Here is an 18,440-nt window from a genome sequence, read left to right as displayed (position 1 = left end):
TATATATATATATATATATATATGGCCTTTTTAAAGGTAAGCTCTTGCATAACTTAAATACTAGCAGTAACAAATTTTCTTCATGTCTAAAGTAATGCAAAACTCTTCTAAGGAAATTTTAAGTTACATTAAATAATTAAACACTCCAAAGGGGAGTTATTCAAACAGGAATATATAAAGAAATATATGCAAAAAATGTATCAATCTTAACTGGAGTAGCTGTGGTTACAAAGCTACAAAAATGTTGGCCATTAGTTGAATATGTTGGAAAAAGACCCACCTTTACATTGTGCATACTCATGATGTTCCCACAGTCATCCATATACTGCTTTAGGTCTTTGTCCTGACAAAATAAAGAACATTGGTTAGTGTGCTAAAAAACTGGCTGAATGTTTATTTAGGTGATTCTTCCAAAATGCTTATTTCCCTAGAAAGCCGCTCCAAGTCAAAGTTTCTTCAATATGTCCAAACTTAGTAGTTTAATTGATTCAAAGAAGAAACATACATGGTTAATCAATTAACAAAGCTACACATGAAGCGACCTCACAGTGACCCAGCCCTTTGATCTATGAAGATCAATACTGCTTCCTCTGACTGGCAGGGCCTCTCCAGGGTCTCAGGCAAAGGTCTTTTATGTCACCTACTACTTGATCCTTTCAACTAGAGATGCCAGGGATTAAAACTTGAGCCTTTTACATGCACAGCAGATGGTCTACCATGGTCCCTAAAATCTTATTTAAATACTGTTGGAAAATGCTTAAGTTCAGGTTTTGATGACACTTTGGGGGAAGAAAGCTCCAGAGCTGTCTATGAAGAACTAAGAATGTCTCTTGGTGTACCCTCATCCTTTTGAGTTTTGTGCACAGATGAAAATAATTTTGACAGCATTCTCAGTAGACCCAAAGAGATGACAATATGTGCATGGGTTAGAGGAAGGAATTTAGGCCCGAACTGTTTAGGGCTTTGAAAGTTACGCAAAACTCAAATTGGGTTCTGTCCCCAGTGACTCACCCTCACCAGGTATTGAGTTGCTTCATGCTTTAATCTAGCCTTGAGGACATGAAGACATGAATGACAGACCTTAGGTCAAACTCAGAAAGGATGGTTCACTACCTTCCATAACAGATGAAGAAGCTAACTAGTCCTCCTGATAACTACTACAATCTGAACAATCCAGGACAACAACAGATCCAGAAAGATCCTTAGGTTGCATCATCAAGACTGAATCCATCATCAGCGGGAACCCCTTCACAATCCCTTTTTTCCTGTCCTCCTCTGGGTTGCAGGCCCTATCAACTGTCTGGTAAGGATCAGCATAAATTAGCATGTCCTGGCCAAAGAGACTAAAGAAAGAGGGGAAAGACTGCATTTCAGTTGATCTCTACCATGCATTTGGTATAAAGACATGATTAACTGCCCATACTTCTCCAGTACAGAACAAGGGCTGGCATGCCAATTAGGCATCTGAACTTGAGCATATTAGGTGCATAATTCTTTCTACAGTGCCAGCACAATTTAAGGTATTCCACACTATAAGTAGCTTAAAGCTGTGCTGAAATGGCATTATTCTTTTTCCACTCGTAGCAAGCAAAAATATATGTTGATTAGTTGACACAGTAGCTGAAATCCTGAAAATATGGAGTACAAAGGCTTCCTACAGCTGGCCACAGAAAAGGACAAACCTGGGCTATTTACAGTGCAACTCTAACTCTCTCTGTCTATAGACAACTACAAGAAAGATGTACACATGTTGTTTTCAGAATCATAGTTCACAGCCATTGCAAGATAAGACAAACACATTACCTTTAATATACTGAAGTCAACTGACTTTTTAGCAAGGTACTGCGCATCCCATAACAAAATGACAGCAGAATACCCACTCCACCTATCCAGACCCTTTCAATTCATACATATTATAAAACTTAGGTTCCACTTTGGTTTAAACATTAAACATTTAAACTGAGATGCTTGAGGGTATTTAAAGGAAACAACTTACCAGATACTCGAAGACCAGAGTCAAAGATTTGTCTGTGTGAACAATATCATGCAGCGTAACAATATTTGCATGTTTTAGGTCTTTCAGTAACGACACTGAAAAAAGAAATGAACAGAAGACAGATCAGTAATAAATGGGAAAACTAGACTGCACATACATTATTGTGCCAAATGGGTAATGGAGTAAAAACAGCTTGGTCTGAAATAAGTTAATTATTTTACGCATCATTAATTTAGCCCAGGAAGAAATATTTTCTTCCTTTTTATTTTCCAGCTGAAATAAAAAGGACCAAAATATTTTATTCTTGCTTGTTTCAATGAGGCTCAAGTGTATTTCACATTTTCTAGATTGTGCCCAAAGTGCATATATAAGGAGGAGTCTGAAAAGCAGAAGCTCAGTATGTGTTAAAGCCTGGGGAGGATCAGAAGGTGCAAGTGATGCCAGAACAGAGACTAAGGCAGAATTACTCATTTCAGAATAAAGCAAGAGGAAAAGAAAATGTGGTTATAACTCACATGGATTATTCAGCCAATGCTAGAATTTTATGTACTCTTGACACTAAAGCTTGTGTGATCTAAGCAAAGGCCTAGCTCTCACACAGGCAGTTAACCTGTGCTTGGCCTAGAATACTCCAGATTGCAGGTGGGAGCTTGTATGACTCCTTCATATAAAAAACAAATCCTGCACATAGAAGAACAAGGTGCCAAGAGAAGGCTAGTCTAGAACCATTCTGAAACCTAACATGCTATGTGCAGGGAATTATGCTGTTGGGAAAAATACTCCGTCACGTGATTCCCAACCTGCAAAGAGAACTAAGGCCAAGATCAAAGCAGTTTCTTCACAGTTCATTCAAATATTTAGATTTTCTGGCACTCTTAGGTAATAGCCTGTTTTACTGTGGAGAGGTTACGTTCAAGGAGCATCATGTTTCATGTAAAGCAGAGGCACTCAGTTTGATACCCATCCAAGTAAATAAGCAGACTGTTCATGCATACTTCACAGTTTAATATTGTTGGCTGAGAATGTTGTATTACACAAACATCTCAGGATGCAAGATGTTTAAAGGAGAAGAACTAACATGTGAGTAAAGAATCCTCTGCCACAAATATTCAATTTATATAGCTTGATCCAGAGATTATTTTTTTCTCCACTGACTAAGCAGATGTCATGTTTTATGCCTGCTCTTTGGCTAGGTTCAGACATAATGTCTGCTGAACAACCTTGGGGTCATCTGTTCCCTCCTCTCATTCCCCCATATCATTAGGTATTTCCAGGAGACTGATTTGTTCTCTCCTTGCAAAGTAGGATTCCAAACTGAGATTAAAGGCATGGTTTGGGCTCCTGGTTTGGAGAGCAGGGCAAACTCAAACTATAAACGAGTGATGCAGACAATCACAGAAATTGACGGTTTGTCACAAAAACAGAAATTGCTAATCAGCTGGCTACAACAGCATGTGGCCCAAAGAATTTGCTGGACTCACTCATAGCAAACATGGTTGACTGTTGTATCTGAATCAATGTCCAGATTTAATTCGAAGTGGAAAAAATATCTAGTCTGGTTCAGGGCTTGGTGTATTTCTTAGAACTGCACATGGTCATGATTTATTCATTAAATTTATACCCCACCCTAGCCCCCCAAAATGGGGTCAGGGCAGCTCACAACATAAAACCAACAAGCAATAAAAACAGTAAAACAATAAATAGCAATAGCAGATCAAACCAAACTCATGCCATGAACTAACTATCCTAGGAAACTCCAGTGTCTGGATAGTATCCAAAAAAGTAGGGCACTGGACAGGACAGGGCCCCCAGAATGGATTAAACTTGAGATAACATTGCATTTGAAGAAAGAAAAAAAGAAATTGCTCACCTTCCCTAATGGCTGTGCATGGAGCCCCCTCTTCATGCTCTAATCTTATTTCTTTTAAAGCGACCAGGTTTTCTGTCAGCTTACTTCTTCCCTTATATACAGTGGCATAGGTGCCCTGGGCAAAAAGTGAAAATACATATAAGAAAAATTCTATGAGAATTCTGAAGTAACCAAATGAAAAAAGGCAACATATTATGAATAGAAGTTTTTTAAAAAGCTGTAAAGTGAACTGAAGCAAAACAGTATGGTTGTTACAGCACCTGAAGTTGCTACTGTCCTGTATCTTTGTCAACATGTAGCCCTATTTTAAAGAAACCTCCGGTCACTACTACATGTGTAGTACACTTTAAGTGGCATAACCATGGTTAAGCAATCCTGTGGTCTGGCCCCTGATGAGCTACCCCTTTACATGTAGCTCCCTTTCAAATGCAAATTCTCACCTACACAACTTGGCTTAACCATGATTTAATATTAAGCTGGCACCAATGTTAACCGTGATTATGGCTAACCAGGTTCTTGCTTTACCAGGATTTGAAACCTGTTTCAGATATTAGTTTCAGATGATAGCTTCAAATCCTGGTTAAGCTGAGAATCCAGGTTAGCAATCACCACGATAAACACAAGCACATGGCTTAAGGTATGTGGAACGAATTATCACTCAGCAGGAGAAAAGGGAGTCCACAATCAGGAGCCACTCACAGAAATCATTTAACCATGATAAATTAATTTAATCCTCAATACTGGGAATAAGTCCTATAGAGCAGTAGACCCATTTAGGATTACACTGCAAGAGCATCATGTGTGTACCAGCACTAACTATGCTCTTTTCACATGCCTAATTTTATGAGAGAAATAACACACAGAAACAGAATTTTAGTGTAATATTTTGAATATGCATTAAGAATTAGAGAGCCAAAAATACCCCTTATAGAAAGTTAAATTTTGTTTTCAAGCAGCTCACATCTCATTCAGAGAAACAGCACCAGATCATTGAGGCCTTTCAGTGCAATCATGGTATAAATGCAAACTTGTATATCCTATGCATATAAGGCCAAACATATTAAGTAATATAACCTTGTCCCAAAGTAATTAAACCTTTTGCTGCTTATGTAATGTTTGATCGGGAGAAACTAATCCACTTAACAGAATACAGAACACTCTCTCAGAATCAACTCAGCTGAAACTGTTAGCTTCTTCATGTATCCCTGTATATTTCTATCTGTTGAACAGTCCCCACTGTTAGCATAAACCCTCCTGAAAATACATCACTTGTCCATACCACTTATGCAGAGAAATTTTAGTGCACTGTGCAAGACAGATCATTAGATTTCCAACCTTCATCATCATTGTTTGCAGCCCACAAACTTTCCTGGGATTGGACTACTGAAAGAGATGTGACAAATTGCTGGACCCAACTGTCTGGTACACAGACATACGGCAGATGCATTCAGTAATGGCAAATGAAGGTTTGTTCATGATGGCACAAACCTGACTAATGGTTATGAACTTATGCTCTCTCCATGGCACACAGAGCACAACTGCCATGGAGAGACCACAATGGTTTCAGAAGACTTCAGTCCAATTCCAATTTTTTACAATGTCTGAATGTGACAGCTTAAATTTTGTTTGCTACCCAAATCTGAGATTCAAAAATATTTTGCACATTAAAAATACCAATATAAACATTAATCACATCACAAAAGTATTACTGAAAATCCTAACTGCTTGAAAAAATTGGCACACATACCTCACCAAGCTTTTCCAATTTGATGTAAGTTTCCATTTTCCCAAAACCAATTTCAGACTGTAACAAAAGCAAAAGGTAAAGGCTCTTAGAAGCACTGTAACAGACAAGATATCCACAATGAACAAATTATCTCTCTGAAAACAAAAGGGACAATAATACACTGGTAAGCACACCTAAACTGAGGAAGCAACCTTTGAAACCAGGGTAGGCTGGCATGGGATTTACAAGGCCACACCCACTTTCCATGCAAAATGGCCAGTTTGATCACTGGCTTCTCCAGTTAAAAGAAAGAAGCTATCAGGATGGGGAAAGACTTCTGCATGAAACCACAGAGAGCTTTGGTCAGTGGGATTAGATAATACTTGGACAGATGGTCTGACTCTGAATAAGGCAGTTATGCTTAGCTCAATTTTAGTAACATATTCAAGTTGTGACTGTATAAAGCAATACATGCATAAATAAAACCTGGTGTTGCAAATATTTTTTAAAAAGCTGGCAGAAAAGTAAATTACATAAATTATACGCTGAATGTTTAATATTTGCCTGTCTCTATACAGTTCATTTTGTAGGAAAAAAGATACTGAAAAATCTTATGTTCAAACAAAATTTAAACTACTAGGCACTGCAGTACCATCTATCCTATGATCTTCAGAACTGTATTTCAAACACTTAGCATCATCAGTAACACTGATCCAACTCTAGTTGATGTCTTATGTACATATAAAAAAGACAATTTACATCTAGCAATATAACATGAAGAGTGTTGTACACACTCAAATAGATAACAGAATTCAAAAGCAATACTTTGCAGAGAACCCTAAATTCAGATATGTGTTTAAATGCACGGATTCTCCCTATACTGCTTTCTCTGTGGCCACATGGCCTCAAGGAGCAGTCAGGAAACTGTGGTTTGTCAATTTAAATGAAACAGCAAACCACAATTATGACAAATTGTGCTTAACAAATGAGCTACAAGCCCTAGTTTGAAATATTCGTTTGGTGCTAACCAATAAGCTGAAGCTGTTTTTCTGGAATATCTGCATTTAGACATCACAGGTAACCAGGGTTTGCTCTAACCATAGTGTAGCATGGTTTCTCAATATAGTGCTTATCTGACACAATATGTTAGCTATGTGTATTTGGTTGTTGGCACCTGAGTACAAATCACCTAAGTAGCAGCTCTTTTTTAAAATTCCCCCCTTAACCCAGGTAATCAGTCTAAAATGAGCTTTTCCTAGGGAATTGCTAACCTAGTTCACAAAACTTTATTTTTTTACAGACTTCAATTTATTTATCCTTAGTGGTCCAAGATACTACTTGCCTAATATATATATTTTGCCAGAAGAACAGCATGTTTGACAAAACATTTTTGCCATCTTTACTAGAGCGCTTATATAACCACAAGACAAGCAGGGAACCTCCAAGATGTAATGGGGACATTAATATTTCCCCCATACCTCCACACTGTTGCCTCTTTCCCTCCCCCTGCCAGCCTCCACAGAATCCCCTTCTCTCCCACACCCACCCAGCCAACCTACCCTTATCTTCTCTTTCTCCCACCCACACAGCCAACTTGCCTTTATCTGCTCCTCTGCCTCCTTCTTCCTCTAGGTAGCTTCTCCCCTTTTAGTCTCTCCCACCCACCTAACTACTTTCTGCTTTTCTCTTATCCTTCAGCTTTTCCTTCTCCTCTCCTTTCTTTGCCCCCCCACTGCTCCCATCTTTAACCTTTTTCAATCCCCCGTCTCCCACTAACAGAAACCAAGACTTGGAAGATTTGGCAATATTGTTATGATTGCTTAGCAACTACCCCTCCCCACAGCTGCTGAGGTATCAGAATGTAGTCTCATGAGCTCTCAATGGGCATTCATCTCTTAAAGCTAGGTGTTGTTTTTTATTATTTTGGAAGGGTGGGGTAAATGCGCAATAAATTTTTTAACCAATTTTTCTGCTGACCAAGAGCTTCCCGCAGGTTCATAGAAACCCCCCCCCCCCACCTGTCCCTGGACTCACTTGTGGAGTTTCTGAGCCATGCTCTAGGGCTGAGCTTGGAAAGGCAGGTTGCTTACCTGTAACTGATGATCTTCAAATGGTCATCTGTGCATTCACACCTATGGGATATAGTGCGCCTGCGCCGACCTTGACTGGTACTTCTTAGAAAGCGAAAGGGATTTTCCCGCCGGCTCCACTGTGCATGACTAGGGGAGGGGCACGACAATCCTGCCAGTCCCTTCTGACCGCTGCCATCAGTCTCAGAGCAAAGAACAAAAGGACCGAAAGCAGATGGGAAGGAGGGTGGGTGGTGTGAGTTTGAGGTGTGGTACATCGTGGTGGAGCACCTGGTGCCCTGTGACATGTGGAGTAGAGTCGGGAACCAATGCTGACATGGACACCATGGAGTCACAAGGTTGTTCCTTCATGATCTTGCTCAGCACTTTGGTAAGATGAGGGATTGGTGGGAAAAGTACACGTGCCTGTGGGACCATGGATAAAGGAAACCGTCTCCCAGAGATAGAGGGTCCTGTCCCGCCCTGGTACAGAACAGGTGACACTTTGCTGGTTGGAGATACTCCCAGTTGAGTTCCCACTCGTGAAGGGATGCTCCTCCTCTGCTCAGAAAGTCCGCGTGCACATTGAGCGACCCAGGCAGGTGAGCCATGATGATGAACACATCCCGTAATTGGCATTCGGCCCAAATCTCCAAAGCTAGTCAGCAGAGTCCCCTGGACACTGTTCCCCCTTGCCGGTTCAGGTAGCACAATGCGGTAGTGTTGTCAGCCAGGACTGCTACCATGTGGTAAGCCACGAGATGGCGAAAAGACCTAAGGGCATATTGGATGGCCAACAGTTCCAAAAAGTTGATGTGCTTGTGGGCCACGTGAAATTCCTACCTGACGTCCATGCACACACCTTTGAGATGTGCTCCCTATCCCCACTAGGATGCATCCGTGGTGAGGGTAATTTCGGGGCTGGGTGTATGAAATGGGGCTCCCTGAAGAAGGTTTCCCACCACTTCATGGAGACCAGCACTTGTGCAGGAAGTACGAATCATTGAGATTGGGGCTGCCATTGTGGATGGAACCTCTTGAGGAACCACAGCTGAAGTAGTCTCATTCGTAATCTGGCGGAGACAAGTACCACTGTGGTGGTGGCCATCAGCCCTAAGAGTTGTTGGATCTGTTTTGCTGACACAGCTCCCTGTTTCTTCTCTAGGCCGATGAGAGCGATGATGTCGTCTGCCCTCTTGAGAAGAAGAAAGGCTCGGCAGACCTTTGAGTCCAAGATCGCCCCTATGAGTTGGACTTAATAAAGAGCACTGCCTTTTTTAGGTTCACCTTCAGGCCCAGGGCATCTAGGGTAACCAACATCAAATCGATATGGTTGAGCAGAGTCTCTCTGGAGTTTGCTACCAGCAACCAGTCATCAATGTACGGGAAGATCCGCACACCCTGGAGATGGAGGTAGGCTGTGATGACAATCATCATTTTTGTGAAGACTCTGGGCGCTGCTGAGAGCCCAAAGGGCAGGGCTTTGTATTGAAAATGGTTGTCCTTGACTGCAAAACGCAAAAACCCTCTGTCAGATGGATAGATAGTGATATGGAAATATGCGTCTTGCAAGTCCAGGGTTACCATCCAGACATTTTTGCCGAGAAGTGGGAGAATACTTTGCAAGGTTGTCATGCAGAATTTCCGATAAGAAATTAAATGGTTGAGTCCCCTGAGGTCCATAAGAGGACAGAGACCTATTCTTGGGGACTGTAAAATAACAGGAATAAAACCCATGGTGACGTTGCATCATCAGAACTGGTTCTATAGCGTCCTTTTGAAGGAGGTTTTGAATTTCTTCCCAGAAGCACGCTGGATGGTGGAGTAAGCATGAAATTGGGGGCCTCGGGCATCTGGATAAATTCTGTGAGGTACCCCTTCTCAATAACACAGAGCACCCACTGATCCGATGTTATTCGCTGCCAAGCAGCCAGGAAAGGAGATAGGAGATAGGTGGGGGGTAAAGGCAGATGACGTGAGTCAAAGGCTCTGATTGGGAGCTTTAGGGGTCTTAGCCCTAGAGTGGGTGGCGGATGAAAACGTAGGTTTGTGCCCATAAGGGTGAGAAGACACAGTTCCTTTTGAATTTTGCGAGCTTGACGGTTAAAGTCCTTGGGAAGGGCTGCAATAAATTCAGACATTTGTTCCCAGAGGGCAAATTGATATCTCCCCATGCATGGAGTATAGTCCAAAGTCTTAATGCCAGGTGCTCCAGCAAAATCTTCTTTCAAACGAGTCTAGTTTCCTTCCCTCTTTCTTGGTGTGTGTGGAATGACTGTGTTTGCCTTTGGAAGAGGAGGTGACTACCATCAAGTTAGGCTTGGGGTGGGTGAATAAAAATTCAGCGCCCGGCTCTTGCACCTTATACATGTGATCTACTCTCCGGCTAGAGACAGGGGTGGAAGCCGGATGAGACCACAGAACCATGGCTGCCTGTAACAAGACCAAAGTCGTCAGTAAGGGTATCGGTGTCGAGGTATCCATCTGCACAATATCGAACACAAAGTCTGTTACTGTAAGTGGGGTTGCACAGTAGACAGGGTCAGCGTGTTGGCCATCCGCTTGATGAAATCCCCATAGGATTTGAGATCCTCCGACGGAGAAATTGGGAGATTATCGCCCACTTGTTGAGGTGGCAAGGGTTCCATTGGAGGGTCGGGGTTTTCATCCCCTGAACGGGAGGAGGTATCGGAAGAAGCGGAATGTTCAGATGGTTCGGAAAAAGAAATAGGCAGGATAGGTGTCAACTGGATCGGTTCTGATGGATCTTTAAACTTAGGTGCTATTGGGGGGGTTGGTTGTTCTGCCTGTTGGTCTTGACAGCTGGGGTTTCATAAACTCCGGCGTCGGGAGAGGATCTCGATATTGAGAAAGTCGGAAGGAGGTGGATTGACGATTCCATTCCACCAGTTGGGGTAGAAACCATGGCATGCCGGTTGTGAAGGGATATGCCCCATACATATATTGCCATTGCTGTTGATCCCACGGGGGTGGCGGCGGGTGGATCGGTCCCGATGGCTGGTCTCGATCATCAGGTCGGAGTGGCGAAGGGCGCACGAAGGTGCTGGCTCCACGGTCTGAGTGTAGGCTTCGGACTGAGATGTCTGGGCCGAGCGCTTCAGCATCGGGCGGTTGACATCTGAGTCGTATCGGGAGCACCACAGCTGTCGATGCCGAGGCAGGTGTCGACATCGATGCATGTCCCAAAGTGTGCTGTGACGATGACATCGGTGAGACTGCTAACTCCAAAATGCAACACGAAGTCTAGCGGCGTTGTTCTTTATTGTTTGCTTCGAGAATTTCGTGCAATGGGCACAAGAGTCCACTCGGTGCGATTCCCCAAGGCACAGAAAGCAAAGCGAGTGTCTGTCAGGAGGGGCAATTTTACTACCGAACTTGAGGCACGGTTTGACCCCCCCTGCGGGGAGTTGGGGGGGGGGGGGGGGGGGTTGAGAAGAGGTCTGCCTAGCAGGGAGACCCAAACACACGAGTCTGAAAAAACAAAATCCGATAACAATATTGTCCTTTCACTTACAGAAAAAGAAAAAAACTCTGAAGAGAAGAATAGGCCCTAAAACCAGAAATTTACCGACCGAAGCGGAGAAGATCCTACCAGCACAGCAGTCAGAAGAGAACTGGCGGGATTGTCGGGCCCCTCCCCTAGTCATGCACAGTGGGGCCGGCATGTGACTGGGAAGCAGGAGCGAAAATCCCTTTTGCTTTCTAAGAAGTACTGATCGAGGTCGGCGCAGGCACACTATATCCCAAAGGTGTGATGCACAGATACCACAAAGAAGATTTAGGTATATTTATGTTTATTAGTACTTATTACTCTAGAAAAACGAAAGGAAATATAATAAGCACACTATAGTTCCATATAATTAACTCCACCTGCCTTTCAGGTAAGCTTTCTAGAGATTTTCTGCCCAAGCACAGTCCTAAACCTACTGTGTTTCCCCGAAAATAAGACACTGTCTTATATTTATTTTTTCTCAAGAAGACACACTAGGGCTTATACCACAAATGCATAGAAATCCTGCTAGGGCTTATTTTTGGGGTAGGTCTTATTTTCAGGGAAACAGGGTATACCACTGGATGTGATCTTGGCATAAGTCAGTGGGCTTTTCAGTACTCCAGTTGCTGCAGCAGAGAAAGCCTGGACAGAAGAAAACTGAACCTTTCTGACATAAAACAAAGATCTGAGAGCATCAGACACTATCAGCCTGGGAGAGGAGAAGCTCTTCCCCCCACCCACCTGGGACAAAAACATCCGGTGTTATTAGCCCCGGTTGCTATGTGCACACTTAAGGGAAAGGATTATTTTCCCTGTAGAAACTGCAGACACTAAGAGCAGTTGCAGTAAAACCTAAGGACTTGGGGGGGGGGGGGAGAGAATATGGACATTCTGCATCATCCTTCCCCCATGTCGCCATCAATCACAAATGCCTTTAAAAAAAATCACGTTAGTAGTAAATCTAAACCAGCTATCTGGAAGAACTATTACCAGCAACATCAGCACTTTATCTTCACAACTTATTCTACAATAATCTTGAATTCCTGCTCTATGGCAGAACCCCATAATGAGATCAGTATCAAGCAAGTGATAGATGGGTGGGCTGCCAAAGTACCTGCAAACAGGCTTTATCCCCACCCTTAAAACTCTATGGCAACAAAAGAGAGCTACAGAAATCATGGAAACCACTGAATCACACATTCAGCAGCCTGAGGTCCTGCAGAGACATGCACTGGCATTGGCTTGAGGACTGCGTGACTGGGACACATGCATTCTAGCTGGGCACTGAAGCACACATACTGCAAACCTCCTTAACATGCTTTTTAAAACTCGGTATTCCTCAAAATTGGGAACATAATTGCATATTTATTTATTTAGAAAATTTGTGTGCTACCTCTACAGACTTACTTTGAGGCAGCTCACAGTTAAAACAGTAAACACAATAAATGTTACTAAATAATTAAAAAATCAACAAGCACAGAGAATGCTCCTTTACTTTGGGGGGGATTTAACCTCCTCCCTCTGTGTATTTTTTATTTTCAGATTTTTCTACAAACACGAGGAACACCCCAAGTGTGCAGAAAAATCTCTTTAGCCTCCACAGGGCCCCAATCTGCAGATTTAGATATCCACAGATGGTGGCCACAAGTGGCTAACAGTATGTAGACAAGAAGCAGGACCCATAATACTCGTGGGGGGGGAGTATTCCTGAAGGCTTCTCCCCCCCGGCACCGGCGGCTAGGCCTGAGTGCCTTCCAGCCCCCCCCATGGGCACTGGCAGCGAGGCCTGAGTGCCTCCCAGCCGCCGGGCTTGACTATCTCCCCCCAATTTTCCCTCTCCCCTGTAGCCACCGGCCATGCGGCCAGAACTCTGGGCCCACTGATTCCCCCCCACCGATCCCCCCTGCGCAGCACCGGTGGCGAGGCCTGAGCACCTCCCAGCCACCGGGCCTGCTGATCTCCCCCCCGCCGATTCCCCCCCACAGGCACCAGCAGTGAGGCCTGAGTGCTTCCCAGCCGCCGCAGAGTTCCCAGAGCGTTCCCTGCGCATGCGCAGGGAATGTTCTTACTTTTGGGGGGATTTAAATATCCCCGTACAGTTTTTAAAACTTTTTAGATTTTTCTGCACACCTGGGGACTGCCCCAAGTGTGCAGGAACATCTCCCTGCCCTCCAAGTGTCCCCGATGTGCGGATTTAGATATCCGCATGGAGGGGGCAACTTGGCTATTAGATATATAGATTTGACTGAATATATCTTATGTACCCTCAGATATTCTTTATTCACCTACTTGAAAAGCCATGGAATCCTACTAAAATAAGTGCTTCCCAATACCAGTTAGAATTCATCAGTCAGAGTAAATGCCTGGTGAAAATATGCTAATAGATATTCAAAATTATTTTGGCTACATGGCTTGTTACCAACTGTGGAATATTAAATACTACTCTTGTCATTAACTATTTAATTAGAGTTTCCTTTCATCCCCCCCCCTTGCCAAAGTATCTGTAGTAATATCTCTACTGTTAGAATTAATCACATTTGTTTAACCCTAGCACTCATTTGGTACTCCAATCGGCACTAAAAGAAGGAAAATATTTTTGTATAAAAGGCTCAATTTCATACACCATCATACTCCATGTATTCTATTTCAACCTTCTCACCCACCTTTTTTTTAATTTGACAGTTTCATTAAAAAGAGAATGGGGTCTGTTAGACACAACTATTAAACACAAGAAAATGAAGCACTGAATGTTCAAGGTATTTGGGTGGTCCAAGTGATCACAACACGTGAAGTTATTTAACACAATAACTATTCTATACTGATACAAGAGATAATATTTTTAAATTCTCACTTCTGGACGATTTTGAGAGGAAGGCAAACTACAGGAAGCCATTACAGACTAACATACTATACTGTATAGTTGTATCACTACCACTATAAGCAGTGATACTTAAAACCAGTTAACAATTTTTACATTAAACTGGGGCACTGTCAACGTATTTTCTTAATAAACTATTTTTATAACCATGGGAAGGCTAAAATACTAAGTCATAAATTATGTTTTTTAGGGCTGATGAACTAAGAGGTGTTTCCTGGTGATATATTACTGCAAACCCAACACTGCAGTTGTCATTACAGGCAAAACTGGTCAAATGTTCATTCCACTAAGCTATAATTTTAAGGGGAAAGTTTTTAAAGGAAGATAGTGAATTTGCAATGTAAATGTTATTTTTAAAAAAAAACATTTCATGATTTTTTGACAATATTTTTGTTTTGTTTTCTAAGCAAAGTCTGCACCGTACATATGGTTTAATTGCCACTCAGCAAGCAGCCCTGAAGCCACAATCCCTGGGCACTGGTTGCTTAAACAAAACAATATTGCACATCTCCAGAGAAGAGTACAGCAGCCTAAGAGAGAAGTAGTAAAACACAGCACATGCATGCCCGCAAACTCAAACAGAGCTGCCAGATCTCAACTTCCACGGTACAACAAGGTCTTAAAAGTAGTGCGTGTGTGTGTGTGTGTGTGAGAGAAGGAAGAATCTGTAAAAGCCAGTCCATTGTAAAGGCACATTATATTCATTAGAGGGCACTATTTTTCCTACTATAATTTTAAAAGATTCCTAGAACTAGGGGACTGCTTTAGAGTCAGGATGCTACTAGTCAAATGGTAAGATTTTCTTGAATATATTAAGTCTGGAGCAGCCAACAAACAAAAACCTAGCTTTGGATTTTGAGTTTAAATGACATTCCTGCAGTGGTCACCAGATTATTTTTCCACCTTCATTTTTCATCTCTCATTTTACCAGAAAACTCCCAAGGTAGTACACGACAAACATCAAAAATAGGAAATTACTATTCAGAAATCCAGCACCTATAGTTAAATTCATTTTTTATTTAAAGTATTTATACTGTGCCTTTGCATATAAGAAAGAACCCAAAGGCATCTTTGCAAACAAAATCACCATCCATGACTCCTCATATGTTAAAAAAGATTAAAAGAACAAAAAACCTAAAAACAGCAACACCATAGCTAAATCTACCAAATCCAAAATGGCCAGCTTGTACTCCCCCCCCCCAACCAAAGCTGTCTGGAGTAAGTAAATATTCACTTCTTGCCAAAAGACGAACAGTGAGTGGGACTATGCTGGCCTCCCTAAGGAAGATGTTACACAACAGTGATGTCACTACCCCAAAAAACCATGGTTCATGTCCCTACTTGCCATGCTTCAGACAGTGCAGGAACATAGAACAGGCCTTCTAACATGGTTGTTTAAGTAAGGACATTTTCCTTTCGTATGTCCCTAACATAATCTGGGTTCCAGACCATTTAGGGGTTTCAAGATCAAAACCAGCACTTTGAAATGGGTTGGAAATTCCCTCTAAGCTGAGTTAGTGTGAGCTAGCTCATAGGTTTTTAGCTTCTGGCTCACACATTTTTGTCTTAGCTCAGGAAGGATGGCTGCAGAGCAAACTAATTTATGCAGTACCCAAATTGCTTGCTCACAACTTCAATGCCAGTAGCTCACAAAGTAGAATTTTTGCTCACAAAACTCCACAGCTTAGAGGGAGCATTGACTGGCAACCAATGAAGATAGACCAAAACCTAGTTTAGTGCGGAAACACCATCTCCTTTTAGACTCAGAAAATCTGGCCACACACTGATCCATACCTTTAATTTTAAGGCTAGACTACTGCAAGGTGGGCAGGGCTGGGACTGGCACGTCACCTTGGCCGGTGGAGGGAAGGAAGGGAGCGTAGTGGGCAGGGGAAATCCACCCGGCTGCCCGCTTGCTCACCGGCCGCAGCAGGGCAGCGATGGGAGCAGCCAAAGGAGAGCCGCTGTTTCTCCCGCCACAGGCAGGCAGCCAGCATGAAGGGGACGGGACCTGCCGCCTCGCCTGGGCAACGATGTGCGCTGAGGGACTGTGGATTGACAGACTGATTCCCTTTGAAGTGAATGAAGTGATCCCTGCCCCTCTGGGATGTCATAGATGATGCCCAGCTCTTCTGCGATGGCCATTAGGGCTCTTTCTAGTTTCCTCCTTGTGACCTGCTGCCGGATGGTTGCTCTCTGTAGCTCCACTGCCCCTTTTAAAAAACTGGCCAAGGCTCAAGACAAGCAAGAGAGAAAGACAAGCCAAGAAAAGAGGGACCACGCATCATCCCAAGAGAACCAGAACCAGAACCAGACAGGACCAGGAAAACAAATGAAATTGGCAGGAATGGTAGAGAGGTGGGTACCAGAGACTGGAAGAACAAAGGCAGCAGAAATTATTCTAATAATTTTGGACTAAACAAAAACAAGCTGTGAGTAGCCAGGCAACCAGCATTAAGTTTGGGAGCCTCCAAGCCCGAGAGCAAATGGATGGCGTTCAAGAGGAGCTTCTAGTTGCGGAAGAATCCTCCTTTTTGGATGCTGTTGCCGTTGCTAGTACTACCCTAGAACCTCCAGAGGAGTATACGTATCCAGACTACCATGGGAAAGGCTGCATGGATGAAAGTGGCTTTGTATATGCTATTGGGGAGAGGTTTACGCCAGGTCCCTCTGCTTGCCCTTGCCTTTGCACGGAAGAGGGCCCACTGCATTCAGCCTGAGTGCCCTAGACTCCACCCGCAATGCATTCATGTGGACACTAGTCAGTGCTGCTCACATTGCAAGGAAAGGAAGAACTACTGTGAGTGCCGGGGGGAAACCTATCAGACCCTGGAAGAGTTCATGGTAAGGCAATGGTGGTGGGGATAGGGAGACTGGTTTTCATGAGGGGCTGTAGCTCAGTGGTAGAGTATCTGCTTGCCATGCAGAAAGTCCCAGGTTCAATCCCTGGCAGCACCAGTTGGAAGGACCAGGTAGTAGGTGAAGTGGAAGACTTCTGCCTGAGACCCTGGAGAGGTGCTGCCAGTCTGAGTAGACAATACTGACCTTGATGGACCAAGGGTCAGGAAGCAATTTTTCTCCAGGCCAGTTTGGTTAGAGATCTTCTGGGTGTGGAACAGTGGTCACTGGGTGTGTGGGGAGAAGGTATTTGTGAATTTCCTGCATTGTGCAGGGGATTGGACTAGATGACCCTGGAGGTCCCTTCCAACTCTATGATTCTATGACTCCCTCAAAGCCAATTTGGAATTTTATTTGGTACAAAATATAACTACTTGTCTGTTGAGTGGAGACCACAGATGCAATAGTTATCACACCTATTATAAAACAATTTCATTAGGTACTTGCGTGTTTCTAGGATCAATTCAAAGTGCTAGCTCTTACTTTTCAAGCACTTAATGACTTGGGACTAGGGTTGTCAGCATCCAGGTGGACGTGGTAAATACAAAAACTGAGGGTTACACTGTTAGGAAGACATACAAAAATATATATCACTGTGTACAATAAATACATGTTTATGACAAAACAATTTCATGCTTTATTCTTTTTCTTTGTATATTTTTCAATATTGTTATCTAAATTTACCCATTTCGAATGAATCTTTTTCAAGGACCATGATGTTTATATAAAGGACATGAGGCGCAATAATTTTTATTTGTGAGCACAAAAGCTCTTAAGATGGCAGCATTGTCTAGGGTCCCATCAGAACACTTGCGGCAAACATAATAACCTATCTAAAGAGACTGGGCTGGTTATTATGTTTGCCACAAGGGTTCTGATGGGACCCTAGGGTAAATGCCTAGAGTCCCGTGGGACTAGTGATAATGTTACTGACAAGGTGCTGTCTGAATGTAAACCTGCACTCGATGTATTGTTTGGGTGAAACATTTTTTCTCTATGTATTGTTTGGGTGAAATATATTTTTGATAATATTTGATACCAATATTTAGATAACAATATTGAAATATATATATAAAAAAGAATAAAGAATAAAATTGTTTTACCATAAAAATATTTATTGTACACAGTGATATATATTTTTGTATAGCATCCAGGTGGTGGCTGAAGATCTCCTGCTATTACAACTGATCTCCAAACAGAGAACAGTTCACCCAGAAAAAATGACTGCTTTGGAAGGTGGACTCTATAGCATTATACTCCATTGAAGTCTCTCCCTTCCCTAAACCCCACCCTCCTCCAAAATCTCCAAGTATTTCCCAACCTGGAGCTGGCAACCCTACTTGGAATCCACATACTTGAAAGTATTTTCTCTCCCAATACGACCTGTGCACCATCTTAGATCCTCTCAGAACTTCCTCCTGTTTCTTCCCTTGCCCAAGTTTATTAGATCAGCTAACCCAATCTCAAGCAGTTTATTATTATTATTATT

At 42.8% G+C, this 18,440-nt stretch overlaps 1 protein-coding gene, 1 non-coding gene and 1 pseudogene across 2 annotated transcripts in view; 2 read left to right on the top strand and 1 right to left on the bottom strand.

Annotated features, from left to right (window-relative positions):
* The window catches only part of CDK17 (cyclin-dependent kinase 17), a 103,378-nt gene that overhangs the window by 16,795 nt on the left and 68,143 nt on the right, over positions 1 to 18,440 (bottom strand). Inside the window, exons 5-8 of the mRNA XM_015416276.1 lie at positions 5,614 to 5,670; positions 3,867 to 3,981; positions 1,997 to 2,091; positions 281 to 343 (exon numbers count right to left, since the gene is read on the bottom strand). Of these exons, the coding sequence (XP_015271762.1) occupies positions 281 to 343; positions 1,997 to 2,091; positions 3,867 to 3,981; positions 5,614 to 5,670 (330 nt within the window). The remainder of the gene's footprint in view (positions 1 to 280; positions 344 to 1,996; positions 2,092 to 3,866; positions 3,982 to 5,613; positions 5,671 to 18,440) is intronic.
* LOC107114693 overlaps positions 16,173 to 18,440 on the top strand; it is an 8,507-nt pseudogene continuing 6,239 nt past the window's right edge.
* Positions 16,940 to 17,011, top strand: TRNAG-GCC. The gene has a single exon. It is a non-coding gene; the product is annotated as a tRNA-Gly (tRNA).

Source organism: Gekko japonicus, unplaced genomic scaffold (assembly GCF_001447785.1).
Source record: "Gekko japonicus isolate JY-2015 unplaced genomic scaffold, Gekko_japonicus_V1.1 scaffold648, whole genome shotgun sequence".
In the NCBI taxonomy this organism is placed as follows: Eukaryota; Metazoa; Chordata; class Lepidosauria; order Squamata; family Gekkonidae; genus Gekko; species Gekko japonicus.
This window is presented reverse-complemented; position numbering and strand designations above follow the sequence as displayed.